The sequence below is a fragment of the Protopterus annectens genome, chromosome 6.part0 (genome assembly GCF_019279795.1).
Source record: "Protopterus annectens isolate FY-2018-M chromosome 6.part0, PAN1.0, whole genome shotgun sequence".
Classification (NCBI taxonomy): domain Eukaryota; kingdom Metazoa; phylum Chordata; order Ceratodontiformes; family Protopteridae; genus Protopterus; species Protopterus annectens.
In genome coordinates, this window is record NC_056737.1 from 267,297,095 (window position 1) to 267,315,816 (window position 18,722).

Sequence of the window (18,722 nt, forward strand, 5' to 3'; positions counted from 1 at the left end):
CAAATTCAAACATCAGGCATAGTCTGTGCAATTACATTAGCTAGCAGTCAAGGATAAAATAGGTTGGCTAAGTGGCACCATATGTAGTCAGAGTCTATCTTTTTGTATCAATATCCAGGGATCATTATATTTGATGTAGAAAAGCAAGCAAAGCTAATAACATTCAGTGGGCAGTGCTGATTTCATCACTGCATGTAATTCAAAGAATATTTTCAATGTGTCCTACCTCTCCAGGAAACAAAATCACTATTCCTCTTGTACTTCCTGTGCAAGTAGAGTCCCTGAAGGAAGTTTAAATTTTCACTTGCTGTGAGACGAGACTTGAAAAGTTTCTCCAGAGCCAGGGAAAATGCAGTAGTTGGAGTAATCAGTCGTGTTTGAAGTTCCAAGCTTTCCAGTAAACCAAGGTTCAAATTATCAGCTAAGAAAGGAAAAATATATTGACATTTCTCCCCAGTAAATCAATAAACTAGTATAATACAGTTGAGTTATCCAGTTAATAATTCAAGTGTAAATTCTGCAGTGATGGAAAATTACATTAATTCATTTATTTAATCATCCATTCTCAATATACTCAATCCATTTCAGGGTCATTGGCATGAGAGGCGCTACAATGGGGCACCCATTGGCATGCATCCGGTCTGTGAAACCATGTGCCACATTGAGTGCCTGAGTCCCTGACAGATTTAATATTAAGAGCAAATTGTTTTTTTTTCTTTTGCAATCAGTAAATGTCCATGGAAAGTCCACCAGTCACTAGCAGCCATAACATAAATCAGTTGTCTCTACTTTTGAAGTCTTGTGGACATTTAAGTGACTAACTTCACCTGTAGATCATCAGGCCATGGCAGAGACACCCTTGCCCATCTTAGTAATTGGTGTTAACCCAAACCCTAATGCTGCCCTTTCTAAAAAACCCTAAATCTACACCTTGACTTAAGAAAAACTTTCCCTTTTTCTTTCTTGATCTTTTGTTTGATTGATGTTTAAGGTGCATGGTCTTTTGGATGTTTGGAGGTTTGGAGTTCTTAGCACCAGTTTTTAACCACAACATTAAGAATGTTAAATCATATATATGACAATTTTCACACACACACACACACACACACACACACACACACACACACACACACACACACACACATACACACACACACACACACATATATATTCAGAGAGAGTTATGGTAGTTTCTCAGACTTTTCTATCTTGACTACTTACAGAGTTTATTTCTGGCTCAGTTGTTTATCTGCTGATGTCTTAGACCTCAATTCAATGTCCCTGAATTTGTCTGCACAAAGTTACATTCTTCAATTTACTTCTGGTTCAACTGTTTACTTGGAGCTAAACATTTTCTGGTAAACCAACCAATCATGCAGAAGAAAACCCCCCAGTAGAAGGAAACACTTGATTCAAAAGGATTGCAATAAAACGTTTAATTCTTCCCAAAGCTTTCAGACTAATGCCCTTCTTCAGGGTATAACAGAATACAATGAAACTAACCCCTCCCTTTATACACATTCAAATTAAATCACATGACACAGCTTAATTGTTGCACACAGTTAATTAAAACCTTTTAAAGAAACATACAGTTCTAAACACATACAATGAATATAATATATACAATACATATAACAAACCAAACAGAATAAACTAATCTTTTTAAAACTATTTGTCGTTTCTTTAAAACTGGTTTCAGGCTACAGCTGCATTAATACCTGATTTAACATCTGCCTGAAGTCTCATTATCCTTTCATACTCCCTGAGCTCTAGTTTATTATTTATATCACCCCCTCTTATGTTGTTATATATAACATTAACAACCCTAAGCCTAAACTCATGTTCTGCCCCTCATCCTCCTTGTGTTTCACAAGTGCATTAGTGGTTACCTTTATTCTAATATCAAATTTGTCTTCTACTATGTGGTATTTTAGTCTCCATATTGATTTACCAATATAAAATGCACAACATTTTGTGCACATAGCTAAATATACCACATTATTTATATTACAAGTTGGTGATCCTCTAAAATCATACTTTTTATTTATAAGATGAAAAAACTCATTATTTGTTAAAATTTAATTACATCAGATACAAATAAAATAGGGAAAAGTGCCTAGTTTCTTAATTGGTTTATTCTCCATTTTTTTTTCATTTCTTTGTAACACCAACGTTTTTATAAATGTGAACTTTTCCTGTATGCAAAACTGGGTCTATCTCCTATAACATGTCTAATGCCAAGCATCATTCAAAATATTTCCCAACTCTTTGATATAATATTTTTAACTTCATTAGTTTATCTCTTGTATGTTGTTATATAACACAAATGCTCATTTCTAGTACATCCATTTTTACATCCTGAACTCATATTATTGTCTGAAAAATATGGTCTAGCTTTATTCCATCTTTCTTTCATAATGACCAATTTTGATATTTCTAAACATCTTTCAGCATTTCCTCTTTCCTTAAAGTCATTTAACATAGCCATTATTTGTTCTTCATATCTATTATCATCAGTATTTAACTGCCTCGCTTGCAACAGCTGACTTTTAACTACCCCTTCAAAAATATGGTTGCCATGCATGCTTGCCCTATGCATATATTTGTTTGCCTGGATTTCTTTCTTATACATAGATGTCATGATGTCATCCCTCAGCCTCTCTATTTTCAAGTCTAAATAATTTATCTCATTGTTTGAAAAATATGCAGTGAGTTCCACTAGGAGAATGTCCTCTTTTTGATGGTATTCATACTGATAAGGGAAAATTTGACTAGGGCACTGGAGAACTTCCCCTGCTGTTTTTGGAGTAGTTGGGAGGACATGTTTGGTCAATGTACTTCCTGCTTCCATTACGGGCAGAGTAACAGCTTGAGGAAGAAAAGAGTTATAGCAATAGAGTCAACAAATTTGTTTGGTGGCAATTTGGAGCAAAAGAAAGCAGTCTGGCCTTCAAATCCACTTAAAAATGTATCGAGAGATAAGATAGAGAAGAGAAGGTAGTTCAGAATTCTATACCTCTGTCTGAGGTTGGAGAATCAAGAGAGAAGTTATATGTGCCTTCTAGTGGTGTTTCAGTGGTTGGAGATGAGAGCAGGAAGACAGTCAAGTCTTCTATGAATATTTTTGAAAAAGCAGAAGGGTGAAAAGTCCGAAAAAAGGCAGGATGAGCCTTTTCCAGATTCAGAAGAGATTTTCCAGCAGCAACTATTCCAGGAAGAGAACAAGCATCATGTGGGATGTATTATTACAGCTTTCCAGTTGGGAGGGTTTCAAGATGTTTTATTAGAGAAATTATGTGAGGAAAGTGAACCTGAGAGTAGCAAGGATGTGGCAAGAGATATAATGCACAAAATTCAAAATGAAAGGTACTTTTGATACAAAAAAACAGGAGATGGTAAGGCAAAAACTTATGCTGATGTGGTTAAGAAAAAAGAAAAAAAAGAAACATCAGGAAAGAAACTGTTATGAAACAAAGAAGAAATTATACTGTTAGGATTTTCTCCAAAAAAGAAACAGAAATAGAAATATACAAGGTATGGGGCAATGTTATTTCACCTTTAAGAACTTCCCCAGCAGAGGTAAGAGCTTTCATCCATATAAGCAAAGAAACTTTTTTGTGATTTTTTTTAATGATCAGCAATGGAAAAGTTTTTGAATCAATATGAAAATAAGAAAGGCTGTGCTCCGTAAAATGCTTATGTAGTTAATGATTTTTTAAAAAAGACTAAGAAGAAAATTCATGTTCAATGTAGAACAGAAATTGAAAAAGAAACTTTGAAAATACATTTGAATAGCATATATTAAGATGCAGAAGACAGTTCTAAAGTTTTTAACCATTGTAGATTATGGACTGGGGGCAGTGGCGGCTGGTGACTTCAAATCAAAGGGGGGCTGCAGGAGACAGCTGAATGGGTGGGGTCAATGGGAAGGGGTGTGGCCAACTAGAAAGGGGAGGAGCTATGCTCAAAACCACAAAAACTAACTAAATACACTGCACTGGGTGCCAAACCGTCATTATGAGAGTCCAATCAAGACAAAATGAAGTGTAGAAGAATAAAAATATTTCAATGCATTGACTGCATGACAGGTATGAGGCATGAAAAAATAAATTATTTTTTTTAAATACATTAATGGAATGCCAGTCAAAATCAAGTATAAGAAAAACAAGCAGCACTCAACTCAAACCATGTCTTGCACTGCAGTTCTAATTATAATTTATATTCAGCTTTATTAAAGTACCAAGTAACATGCTGAAAGTAGAAATCTCTGATGCCCCCACTTGTAAAAATGTTCCTTATCCAAAAAAAGACGTGCTGGCTGACAACTATTTACTTGTTTCATGGGGAAAGCATGATCAAAGAAAAAATGAAAAGCAAACAAGAAATAAGCTCAAGATACAGTGCTTAAAAGGATTACTGTACAGGTTATGGACCACATGATTGGCATTCTGTTTACGGGTAAAGCCTGCAGAGATGACTGGAAGTCTCCAAGTGTAATGAGCTTCTTAAAATAATGTAATCCTGCCCTTTATTACAAATACTGTCATATGCATTTCAATACCCAAGGCTTCTGCATTATCTAGTTAAGTATTCTCTACATGGCAACAACAGAAAGGCTTTCAACACTGGCAATTCTTTAACAGTATGCTTATTAAAGCTTACTTGCATCTTGCAATCTCAGCCAAGCTTACCTGATGGTCATTAAAGTATTGCTACTTAAACACAGAGCAACAGGCACTTTGAGTAATAAGCATAAATCAACAGTACAAAAAATGACAGAAACCAGACCATTCTGCAAAAATCAAGGACAGATGAAAAGCCACTCTAGTACTTGTCTACCTTGGATGGGGGGGGGGGGATACTCTGCACATTTACACTGCATAACTACTCCTTGCCTTGCTTTGACACATCCAGAGTCACTACATGGGGGAGTGGGGTGCAACAAGTATGTCACAATTTGAAATGTCTCTGGCTGACTGTGATGGCCCTGACACATTTGTCATACCTCTCAACCTCAGAGCAAGAAATCTGGACAAAGCCATACAAAGAAGTGGGACAGAGGCCCAAAAATAAGGACAAATTTTAAAATATTGCTCTTATAAACTTAGAAAGGATAATAGAATAGGTCTTGCATTAGTATGAATTTTCTGAATGGTATGAAATCTGAAACTCAAATGTCTGTCATTATTTTCTAACTTCAGTCTTTAATGATTTGTCACTAATTTGCCAAAAAAACACAATTTTATGAAAAATTGATGTAAAAATATAAAATAGCCACACAATACAGCTGGGAACCTGTCAAAGAAGGGACACTTAGTACTGCTAACTCCAGCAGCTGACAACATAAAATAATCTACATGCATTTCTGAAATAAAAGTAATCTATAACTCTGATTATTACAGTTATTTCTTAATTGTAAACCCTCCATGTTTTCTTCCAAAATTGCTATTTTGCGGAGGGATTATTAGGGGAAGAGCAAAATTTTGAGCCAAAATCAGGGACAGTTGAGAGGTTTGGCTATGCCTAATTCTATAAAGCAATATGCATGTACCTCTCCTCTCAACCTGTTAATGCAATAAATCTGGACAAGGTCAAATATATTGGGGGAACATATAAACAGTACTAAAATTGCTCTTGTATAAACTGAGACAGTTGATAGAACAACAGGTCTTACTTTAGCATGCATTTTTCTGAAGGTTATGAAGTCTGAAACTCAGTGGGTCATTATTTAGTGACTTAATTCCTAAATGATTTGCCAGAAAACCACAAATTTTATGAGGAACAAACCAACAATAAGAAGCAAAAAATCTATTCATTCTTTGCAAATCTGGACAGTTGGGAGGTATAGTTCAGCTGGGGCTGTCTAAGTTTGCCACCCTTCCCCCTCACAAAATCATGGTCGAATGGAGCCTCCCCCTGCAACCATTTCAATGATCCATTACTTGGCTATTTCACTCCATTTACCATAAACACTAATGTGCATACTGATTTACTTATATGATGATTTGGACTTCATTTGAAAGTTTTATTTTGCATTTTACAGCACAAACACTAAGACATTTGCTAAACAAACTTAGCATTAAAACTTCTCTGCCCTTGAAACTCACATTCATTGAAACAGCATTGAAACCCACATTCAAAGAAAATACATTTAACCAGTGGCAGATAGATTAATTCTGGGCTGTTTTCAAATCATAGGCCCCTTGCATATGAAACATACATGTGCTCTTTGATACACCTTCCTATTGTTTTGAACATTTTTCCAGTTTTCCAGTAAACAATGAAACAAAACGCATGCACCAATAATGACAAAACTGCCCAATTCAGAACATTTCCATCATAAAAGTCTACTCAAACTTCTACAGTCCACCTTGGGAGGATGGGAGCACCCAATAATGACTCCATGATCCATTTCTTTTTTATTAAATCTTATAGATACGTGGATGATATGATTTTATAATTGAAGATGAATCTAAAATAGTTACATTGGCTGACAAATACTAATAACAATTACAGTCACATAATGATCCTGTCATATGGATGTGTGTTATGAATGTTGTAAGATATGATGAAAATTCATATGGCCTAGTGAAGGTCTTCCTAGACCCAGTCTCTACAATGACACCATTCAGTAGCGTCACGGTCATTAAAAAGTCAGAAGAGGTGGCCAACAGGGATACTTTTGCTCTGTAACAACGTGCACAGCAAGTTGTCAACAGTGAATTAACTTTCTTCTTTACAAAAATGGAACCAGATAGCAAGGTGATAGATTGAAATCTATGTTTCTGCCATTGGTCTCATACCATAATTGACTACCTGTTTACATATTAAATATAAACAAAGCAAGGCTTAAAATAAACTACCCGTTGTAAGTAGATCGGGAAACGTTTTAAAGAAATTTCACATATAAACAACCGTTTTGTCTTTTTCATTTATGTATGCATCTGTTTATTTGTCCATTCATCCATTCAAAACGTGAATACTGTATTATGCTGTTAATTGGATGGTACCTGAAAAGAGCTACTGCACTCTGGTTCCTCCGCCACTTTTTGTCCCACAAGACTTCTTTTAGCATTTCTTTTTCATCAGGCAGCCAGGGGAAGTAGAACCAACAAAGGACCAGTATGCACACTACAACCCACAAAGGTAACCGATTCCTGGGACACTTGAGCAACATTGCGATAAGGGCTCCTTTTTACTGTCACTGTCTCCTCAGCCCACCACGGTGATATCCATTAGGGGCTCCCCATTCTCCAAGACCGCCGCAAACTGCAAAGTAGCATTTCCCAGGGCCGCAGATGACTTCTAGCAAGCACAGCACATCTCGTCACCAAGAGAGCCACCAGAAACCAGATAGGGTACCATCAATGGCGCCACAGACACCAAATCAGAGTACAAGTGAAAAGCTGCAGGACAGAGAAGCCACAAATTATGTGTTGTCCTTCCTATATCGGTCACATGCAGACATTAAACGGGAAGTAAAACTCGAACCCCAGGGTTTCAGCTCTTGGGACGCTGTTTCATAAATATATTTTCACTGTTCCCGCTCTTAATATATGAACAATGGGCCAACAATGGCATCAATTACTAATGCACAAATCACATTTCCAACTTCCATCTTACTGAACCTCTATAGCATGCTCTGCATTATTTTTATAGATGCTGCTTGCTGCAGAGCAGTGCTCGTTTTTCCTACAAGTACGTGCAGCAGCGTTGAAGCTTTTATTTCATTATTTTGCTCACTTTACTTGCTTACTATTGTTATGCAGTCCTTCTCCATGCCTCCAGACTAAGATGCATGCAGCAGCGTGGCCCTTAGCATCTCAGTCTCCCGCTCTTGCAAATCTCAGTAATTTTGCCCGGCTGCAGTTTAAAAAGAAGCTGCAATGCACAGTGATATGCCTGGTGGTTGTGTGGCATTAGATTTTTTTTTTTGGGGGGGGGGGCGATTTCTTCTTTTCTATATTAGTTCAGGAATAATTAAAAAATACCAATGATAGCATCCGCATCCAAGCCACCTGCTTGGAGAGGTGCAGTTTGCAAACGTGTCCTCAGGTCCGTTACACCAGCTAGAATTTTAGCTGTAAGGTTGCCATGTAGTTGGCTCTAAATCAATGTGAGAGGCCTTCCCCCCCAGCTGTAACACTCCTCCCCTTATTAGCCAACACACTCGTGATCACAGAGACTTACTGCTGTTTTCCTCCTGGAAGAAGAACAGCAGTCAGCCATCTGGGAGTAAATTCTGCATCCATCAAGCCTTCCAAAAAGTTATACAAAGCACTCTACTCTGATTTTGTATTTCGTTGGGCCAGAAGGTTCAACGTTTTTTTAACCTGTGTACACGTGTAACAAGATCTCGTAAACTCAAAGCATAAGTAGGAAAATCTGTGAATTAGCTAGGACAAACCGAAGACTGCTGGAGTATTAGACTTTAGCTGCCCCGTTTGTTCTTTGTCTACTTTTTGTCTGCACCTCTCATTACAAAAAGAAAAAAATAATTTTATAAGAAAGAAATAAAAGGATACTAGGAAGATGGCACCAACTGAAAATGAACCACAAAACTCTCTCTTTGTGTACACACACACACACACGCAATATGACTGCTGAAGTTTAAAATTATACAAGCATACCATAATTTAAATAATAATTTACATATAAATGAAGCTTACAATTGGCGATGTTTGCATTACACAAGCCTGAGAAACACCACCAAGCATATCCTTCCACAAAAGTAAGTATTCAAAGAAAAAAATAAAGAACGGCTACCACACACACACACACACACACACACACACAAAACGCATTAATCACACTAGCTTGTGAGGCTAACTTTTACTTACTTAATTCTGCACCTTCACTCTGTACTTTAAAACTTTTCTTCTTCTTTCTTCTTCTTTCTTCTTGTTCTTCTGTTCTTCTAGGCACACGCTGCACAGCTGACAAAATCCACACCACCCAAAAACGTAAAATCCGATTACCAAAAAATTATTCACAAAAAAAAAAAGTAAAAAGATCACGAAACAAAACAAATGAAAGCTGAAGCTCGAAGCTAACTGACTGATTCTCGCTCTTTTCCCAGCTCATAAAGCCCGGGAAGAGAGCGACAACCAATCAGTAGCATTTGCCCAGCAGGCACGTCATGACGTGCCTGCGGACGTCGCAGTCCGAGCCCCTTCCATATCTATGTGGTTTGTGAGTCAACCGCATAGATTTCTGGGAAGTTCTGGGCATCAGAATGATGCCTCCTTAGCTTCTCCGGGCTGCAATGTAAACATTGCAGCAACCCAGCAAGAATTTAGGAAAAAAAACGCCTGCGATTAAAGCGCCGCAATGCGATGATCGTAATTTCGAGTCGCGGACTCGAAATTTACCGTTTTAAAATGTACAAAAACAGATTTTTTTTTTTTTTTTACACAAAACAATTAAACAAACTACTCAGCTGTCTAGCTGAGGGGGCTGCAGTCCGGCAGACCGATGCCACGAGCCGCCCCTGACTGGGGGTTTGGACTGTAATGTTGTACTAAAAAGGGAAATTGATAAACTTGTTCATTTCCCTGATATTATAAATATAGATGGTCCAAAAGGTGGTATTAATATATTAGGGTCAACCCCAAACTTATTTATTTTGTAGAAAATCAGATCATTTGATTTTTGATTGTACAAAAAGGAAAGGTTTATATGTGGTACTACAGATCGCAATGCAAAAAACAGTCAGTTAAAATGTTATAAATACAATAAGGTAGGTCATATGTGGAAGGATTGTTAAGAAGAAACAGTAGAAGTACATGAAACTACTATGTCTGAACATATTAAAGGGGTCATGGAAGTAGTAAATGAAGAAGAACAGGGACAAAATCCTGTAGAACAAATGCAGAAGAAACAGTTGAAAAAATGACGATAAAAGTATGACATATAAAAAATCAAGAATCAAACATAAAAAAGTTACTGATGTTAGTGGCAAAGAAGATATTATCTGGACTATAGTAAATAAAAAATAAAAATTCTATAGTTAAAAAAGTGAGAGAGAGAAATTACTAGATTAAACAAAAAGGAAAAGAAAAAAAATGCTGAAGCTTTTATTCTTTTTCCCTGAACATTTTTCTAAACAGAAATAATAGTAATTGCAGGGCATTAGCACTGAATGTTAGCAGTATTAGGAGCATAGTTAGATGGCTAGCTATTATAGACTGTTGTAAAACTGTGATAGTGATGTCATCATATTAGAAAATACCATATTTTTAATGAAAGAAGAAAGATTTTAAACAGAATGTCTTTGGGATAATGAGATATACTGGAATTTAGATCAATAGTTATGTAAAGGAATATCCGTACTTATGAAAAAGACAGTTAAGGTACTTGATATTACTATAATTGTAATGGGTAGGATTATGGTTATTGATGTTAGATGGAGACGTAAAGTCTATAGAATAATTGCATTATATGAATATGTAACTCGTAAAGAAAGAAAATATATGTAATATTGAATTACATTGCTATTAATATGGAAGTTATTATTGTAGGAGACTTCAATTGTAACTTGAACAAAAAGAAAACATGATGTAAAATAGTTATAGAAATTATGAGATGTGGGAAGTTAAGATTATGGAAGAACAATTCATGGACATATAGTAGAGGAATATATAAAACACAGATATACTGTTTTTGGTTTCAGAAGGATGTGAAATAAAAAGTGAAGGTACATTAGATACGTTTTTTTTTCAGACCATAAAGCTATCTGGATAGAAGTCAGAGACAAAGCTGGTAATGTTAAGATCATAAGAAGTCTGCAAAGAATTAATGAAGTACAATGAGTAGATGAGGGTGAAAGAAGAAAGTCAGAGTTATGGGAAGATCACATAAGTATGTGTCATTTCTAAAAAAATTGGTCTGAATGGTGGATGCATTTTTAAAAAGAAATATAAAAAGTGTTATGTTATAGTAAGCTAAGTGAAAAACATCTTAAAATTTTAGAAAGGAATGAAAATGAATATTTCAAGAAAGAACAAGCATTGCAATAAAAAAAATAAAAAAAATGGTTGCATAAACAAAGATATTTCCTACAATGTAAAAAAGAAGAAATAGCTCCTCACTTAATTAAATAGTTAAGGAAGACAGTATAATGAGAGAATTAATAGACAAAAAAGGGATAGTACAGAAAGACCAAAGAGATATAATGTCTACTGTTGTATATATCTATATATGCTTAAATATATTATTAAAGAACAAAGGATATAATGGAATGTAAGAACTTTCTCTAAGGAAAAAATATAGATTTGGAAAAAATATAAGATTAGAAGAACTAGATATAGTATTAAAATAAGTAAATATATATACAGCTGCAAGTCTGGATGGCTTATAATATCAACTGTACAAGAACATGACAGTAAGTCAAAAGATGCATTTCACAGAAGTATTAAATTAGTAGTTTAATGAATGATTTAAATATAAGGAATTATGAATTTTTAATTTTGCATGGAAAAAGGTGACAGAAAAGAAATAAGAAATTGGAGGCCTATTGTTTTGAATAATACTAATTATAAACTCTATATAAAAATGGTACAGAAAAGAATGGAATCAAAATTTAAGAATATTCTATTAGATTCAATATTTAGTGTTAAGGGAAAAGAATGTCAAGAATTATTATTGATTATTAGAACAGTTGCAGATGACATACTAAATAGACAAGAAACTACTTTAATTAGGATAGGAGATCTAAGCAAAGCTTTTGACACCATTCGACATAATATGCTATAGGAGATACTCAAAGCTTATAATTTAAAGTATGAAAATAAGAAATGTGTGCATTACAGCATTCACACTGAACAAAATTAAACTTGTGATTAATGGATGGCTGAGTGAAGAAATAAGTATTAAAAGAAGTACAAGGCACATTTGTCCTTTTAGTAACATTATATTTTCACTAAAAACTGGATCCAAAACACCTTTAAATCCACCACAAAACACAAAAAGAGAGAGAAACCAGTCCTGTTCAGATATTCAATAACCACAATCGGACAGTAGGTTAGCGCTTTCATCCACTTTTTATTTGTGAACTTCTTCAGAAAAAGATTACCCTACCCAAGCTTCCTTTTTATATAACTAATTATCAGTTAATTACAGGAAATTCCATAATAACCATTCAAACTGAAAATAAAAAAACATGTATGTATGTATGTACAAAAAAAATAATAATAAATAATATACATGCTATACTATTCAAAAATGCCATGGATGTAAATATAAAAATAAATATTGACAGATGTAATATCATCTGTATTTAAAAAAAAACATTTTAAATTGATGGTTTCATTCAAACCAGGTGCATTATCTGCACCTAGATATAGCTGCCAAAAAGCTTCCTTGCATTCCAATATATTGTTAACATCTCCATCAAAAGGAGCCTTTTCCATTTTTTTCTAACACAAAAAATGCAAACTTTTTGAAATCAGTACATGATAATGCATGTCTGGCTAAAAAATTAGTTTTATCTTTCTTTTTTTTAGCTAGATTGTGTTCTTACAATGTCTTACAACATCACGCAGAAGTGGAGAAGTTGAACATGAACAGCCATGGACAAGGCATTTCTAACGAGCGATCTGTTTTGGCACAAGGAAACATTTGGGATTATATATGCAAACAGAATATTAATCCTTTTAATACAGTTGCTGATGTGACTTTCAACGACAATGTAAGTAATAATCATAATGATATTACTTACATGAATACCATTCATTGCAAAAAAGCGATTTATGAGATGGAGAAACAGATGTATAAATATGTGAATCTAGACTTAGAAACACAGTAGTTGGAGGAATGTATAGCATGTAAAGTAGTGCCTCAGGGGTTACGAACAGCAAAGTTTCCAAATTGTGTTGTGCCTGGGGACGAATTAAGTAAGACTCTAATTGACCTTTACAATGAGACTGGTTTAAATATGATGCGCATTCTTGCTGTACATTATGGCAAGGAAATTAATAGAATTAAAGAAAACATTAAAATCATGCATGAAAACATAAAAAGTTATGGCTGTTTTAAAGATTTTTTGGAGCTCTATAATAGTCTAGAAGCGAAAGCTGATAGACATAGGGCCACAATTATTTTTAGGAAACAGTCTAAACTTAAAAGAGACATTCTTAACTATAAGTCAAACCAGGCCTACATTGTTTTTGATAACAAACAAGCCACAATCAAAACCAACAATTGTGACCCAGGGAATAGTCAAGTGGACATTCAATCCACTAACAACAATGTAACTGAAGTAATAAAAGTAATATCTGATAAAAATACAGAAACTTTACCAACTAATAATAACAATGACGGTTCTGTACAAAGTGGAGTTTCATCAACGGACCATAACATGGGCAACAAAGAAAATACAGCGAGTTATGCACAGGTTGCTTGTATGGACAGACAGTAACAACACTGGGTTTAAAAATAGCCCTTTTATGATGGACAGAACCGAAAAAAAGTGGACTACCAAGTGGTACAATACCACACAAAACAAAGGGAAGGGGAAGGGGAAAAACAGGAGAAAGTGGTAAATAACAAAAATATACAAAAGTATGGTTTGGACATTTTGAATTTATCGAACATTATATTGTCAGTGGAATTAGAAAATGTTTTGAAAAGAAGTTTTTCTTTTATTCCTGCAGCAAAAATGAATATAGGTAAACTTCTTATAGATTTTAGACTATATTTAAGAAAATTAAATCTCAGTTATATTATGCAGGACATTTTGAAGAAAACAAAGGAGACAGGCTTAGAAAATAAGCTGAGCAAGCCTAGTACTTTTAACCCTCCCCTACAAACTACTTTACACACTTTTCAATATTTGTGTGAAAGTGAATTTAGAAAAATTAATCATGACAATTTCAAAGACAATCTTACAGAACAAGAGCATCAAGCATTAAACACATTAAGTAAAAACAAAGAGAATAGAACAATGAGAGCAGACAAAGGTGGAAAAGTAGTAATTATGAGTACAAAGGATTATGAAAGGGCATTGGAAGCTATGCTAGATGACAACACTGTTTATAAGCATGTCAGTTGTGGAGAGATAACTAAGAGTTATAACAAATTGGATGTGCCATTATTTGACATGTTTAGTCAAGGAGAAATTGACAACGAGAATTATAATTTTGTACAGGTAGAACATCCAAAGATAGCTACATTTTTTGGTGTTCCAAAAATACAAACAGATCAAAAGAATCCTCCTTTTAGAAAGATTATTCCGGCTAAAAATTCAAAAACTGAAAACATTTCAGTTTGGTTAGATCATATTCTAAATCCAGTTGTTCAGAAATCAAGATATTATCTTAGGGACTCATGGCATTTATTAGAAATCTTGAGAGATTACAACATAGGAAATGAAGAAATTTATTTTGGGACTTTAGATGTATCAGGTCCCTATACACCTCAATAGAACAAGAGATGGGTATTGAATATCTAAGAGAATATCTGACCAACCATACCAATTTTACCGGAGAAAAAGTTAACACTGTTTGTAATATGATGGATTTGGTTTTAAACAACAATTTCTTTAAATTTAATGGTACTTTTTGCAAACAAGTATCTGGTGTAGCTGTGGGGGCAAAGGTGGCACCAGCCTTTGCAAATCTGGTTATGGCAAATGGGGAATTGAAGTTCTTACAACAACATCCTAGTTTTAATAAGGTACAAATTTATTACAGATACATACATGATTTGTTTTTCATTTGGAAAGGAAGTTATGAGGAATATGTGGACTTGGCCAAAGATCTCAATGCTACAACAGTTTTTTGGAGTTTAAGATTAGTGGTTTTGGGGATTCTATAGATTATTTGGACTTACATGTCAATACTGACAAAGAGACAAATAGCTTTGTGAGTAGAATTTATAGAAAACCAGTATTTACAAATCAATATCTGCACAAAGACAGTCTACATCCGCAGCACATGAAGAGGGGAGTTATTAAAGGACAGATCATTAGATTGAGTAGACTAACATCAGATGATGACATTTACAAGGAAGAAGTTCAGTTCCTTAGAGGACTTTTAGTTTCCAGAGGTTATGATTTAGATTAGATAAAAAAGATAGAAAAAGAAGTTTTGTTATTAAGAAGAGGGGTGGCATCACCCATTTTACATTCCACAGACATGTTAGTGGGTCCGGTGAAATATAATACACCACGGGAGACTAAAATGAAACACAAAACAAGATACAGAGGTATATGAGTGCATTTCCACTTCCACTAGTGAATGAAATGTGGCACATTAAGAATATTATAGAGAATAACTGGAGAGTCATTCTAGGGAATAAAGAACTAGTGGTGACATTAGGATTGGTACCCAGATTTACATATAAGAAAATAACTAATATTAAAACTATGGTAGAATCTGGAAACAACACAACCACAAGTTTAACTAGGGTAAGATGTAACAAGAAGGGCACCTTTGCATGTCAGAATTGCAAACAGTGTAGGTTTGTAACTAATTCTTCGTTTTTGACTCTCAGTCATTCTAACACAACGTTTTGGGCTAAAGATTACTATAATTGTAATAGTGAACATGTAGTATACATTGCCACATGTATGTCCTGCGAACGTTACTACATTGGAAAAACAATAAGAAACTTAAAACGCAGGCTCTATGAACACAATCTAGCTATAAAAAAGAAACATAAAACTAATTCTTTAGCCAGACATGCATTATCATATACTGATTTCAAAAAGTTTGTATTTTTTGTGTTAGAAAAAATGGAAAAGGCTCCTTTTGATGGAGATATTAACAATATATTAGAATGCAGGGAAGCTTTTTGGCAGCTATATCTAGGTGCAGACAATGCACCTGGTTTGAATGAAACCATACATTTAAAATGTTTTTTTAAAATACAGATGATATTACATCTGTCAATATTTATTTTTATATTTACATCCAAGGCATTTTTAAATGGTATAACATGTATATTATTTATTATTATTATTATTTTGTACATACATACATTCTTTTTTATTTTCAGTTTGAATGGTTATTATGTCATTTCCTATATTTAGTTGATAATTAGTTATATAAAAAGGAAGCTTGGGTAGGACAATCTTTTTATGAAGAAGTTCACAAATAAAAAGTGGATGAAAGCGCTAACCTACTGTCCGATTGTGGTTATTGAATAGCTGAACAGGACTGGTTTCACTCTCTTTTTGTATTATATTTTCACTAGTTATGAATGCAATAACTAGTTATATTAATTCAGTAGATGGTATTGTTAAATATAAAACAAAGGAAGGTATTGATATACCTATAATGTTATCTTATGCAGCTGGCATCATTCTAGTTACTAAGCATTTGAATGGAATGGAAGAAGGTATATGCAAATTGAATTTGTGTTTAGACAAAATTGGTATGTGTTCAAACTGAAAAAAGTAAAGGTTTAGGGCAAGAAGGTAGGATTAAAGGTACTGAATTTAATTCTCAAGAAGTAAAGTTATTAGGTATCACATTTGGAAAACAAGATGTTGTATTACTGTAATATAAAAACGTTATGAAAAAAATAAAAATGTTCTTTTTGGAGGATTTTTAAACTTTCTTTAAAGAAAAAGTTTATTTGCTTAACTATGTTATATTAGGAAATATTACATATATGGCTAGTATGTTTAGTATGCTGTTGTTAAATGAAAAAAATATACTTTCTTTTCCTTTATATGGGGAACTCACCTTATTCCTGGAAAAAAGAGGTGTGCTTTATGTAGCAAAAGAATATGGTTGTTTAGGACTTATAAATCCAGTGGCATTTGAAATGTCATTACATCTATATAAAATACTTAAAGGGTTAAAGGAAAAATTGTACTTTAATAAGTCAATTACTGGAAAACGTATATAAAAAAATATGGGATTTGATGAAAAGTTGTAAAAGAGTAAAATGATATATGAATGAAGAAATTAAAGCATATCAAGAGAAAATTTTAATGTGGTAAATAAGTATAGAAAATTTAGAAGATGAAAGAAACGTGTTATAAAACATAATGGTGAAATATTTTTATGTATACTCATGGAAAGAATTGGAGGAAGGGAAAATCAGAGCTATAAAAGCAAGAAATGACAGATTTAAAAAGAGAGTAGAATGTTGTGACTTTTTGTGGAGACTGGTGATAAGGAAATTACCAGTCAAAGCAAGCATGCCATATAAAAAAATAAGTGAAAGCATATGTAATTATTGTCATAAAGAAGAAACTGCTGAACATGTCTTTTTCAAATATAAAATAATTGATGTATTATGGACATAGATAAGAATCTTTATTTAGACAAAACTAAGGGACACAAAAATGTTAATACTGATATGACTGAATATGTTTTTGTAAGTGTTTATTAAAAAGGTTATGTGGATAATTTGAAACAAAACAGTGAAAAATTATGCATAATGCTAAACAGGATTTATCAGAAATGTTAAAAAAATAAGATTGTGTTTTTGGAAAGTAGATTGGGGATCAGATATAAATGGATTTTAAATGTAAAAAGTAAATATGAGGTCAATGTAAATAGTATGTGTACAATATTGTAAATAATATAAATATCTTTAGTTATTTAGTTTATATTATAAATAGTTAACATTTGTTAAATAAAGGACACCTAGTCTTTTCCTATTTGTGTGTCAGTGGGGGTGGGGGCAACAAAAAAATGTGAGATTGAGCAGGAAGAGCAGGAGGTATCCTATAAGTTGTAGCAGAGCAAACATTCTGTGGAAAAAATGTTTGAGACAGAATGTATGGATGAGGGGGAGTCGGCAAATGTGCTTGTTATTGAGTTGTGTTTTGAGAACTTTGGTTACAGTACTTGCACACAGACATTTGAAAGATTCTGTCTTATGTTGACTGATGAGTGAAGATTAACCAGAGGACAGTTTTGCCATTTCATGGTCTAGTGTGACTGCTGAGACATTTGAATTAATGAAAAAGATATGTATACAATTGACTCAAAGCAGAAGTATCCTTGTAAAGAATATATGCTTCAAGCAGTTATTCTGATGTTAAACAAAAGACTTAACAGTTTATTTTAGTTCTGATGACCTACAACAAGAAGAAATTTAGAACTAGTTTCTATCTATATGTCAGTCAGTGCAGTCTATGGACAAATTATATGATGAAAGGAAAATTTGGACTGTGATGGGTAGCACTGCAAGAAAATGAAAACATTGTAAAGCATATTTAATGCATAGTTATGCTTAATGGAATTAAAGGAACTGTTAGATATTTGTGAAAGCCTAAAATGTGTTTTTATACTGCATAAGAGCATTTGATTAATGAAAGTACAAAAAAGTTATGTAATATATGGGGAGAGGTAGGCCTTGCAGCTAAAAACTGTAGACCATATTGCAAATATTGCAAATTAAATCAACACTGATGGTATGACAGTGTTAAAGAAAAGGAACATATGGAACAGATGGTGTAAGCTTAGCTGACTGCTGTAGTATTACCTAGTCATGATGAAAAGGGAGTGGGGAAGAAGATGTTTTAATAGATGAAGGAGAAAATGACAAAGAATGTCTGGTTGTAGGGAAAATGTGTTAAAAATCTAGGAAGACTGAAAAGGTACCTAAAACAAACAAAATGAAAGAATATAGGTAACTGAGCTTCAAAGAGAAAAGAAAAAAGTCTTGAAAGTCAGACTGATACAAAAACAAGTAAAAGATAAGGTTTTCTAGCCCTTTTCTTAATGTAATCAGTATAAGAAATGAAAACAAAAGAATTGCTG

At 33.8% G+C, this 18,722-nt stretch overlaps 1 protein-coding gene across 1 annotated transcript in view; it reads right to left on the bottom strand.

The window, feature by feature from the left end:
• LOC122804254 (cytosolic phospholipase A2 zeta-like) overlaps positions 1-18,722 on the bottom strand; it is a 1,019,603-nt gene that overhangs the window by 317,177 nt on the left and 683,704 nt on the right. The window contains exon 17 of the mRNA XM_044074015.1: positions 227-421. Within this exon, the coding sequence (XP_043929950.1) occupies positions 227-421 (195 nt within the window). The remainder of the gene's footprint in view (positions 1-226; positions 422-18,722) is intronic.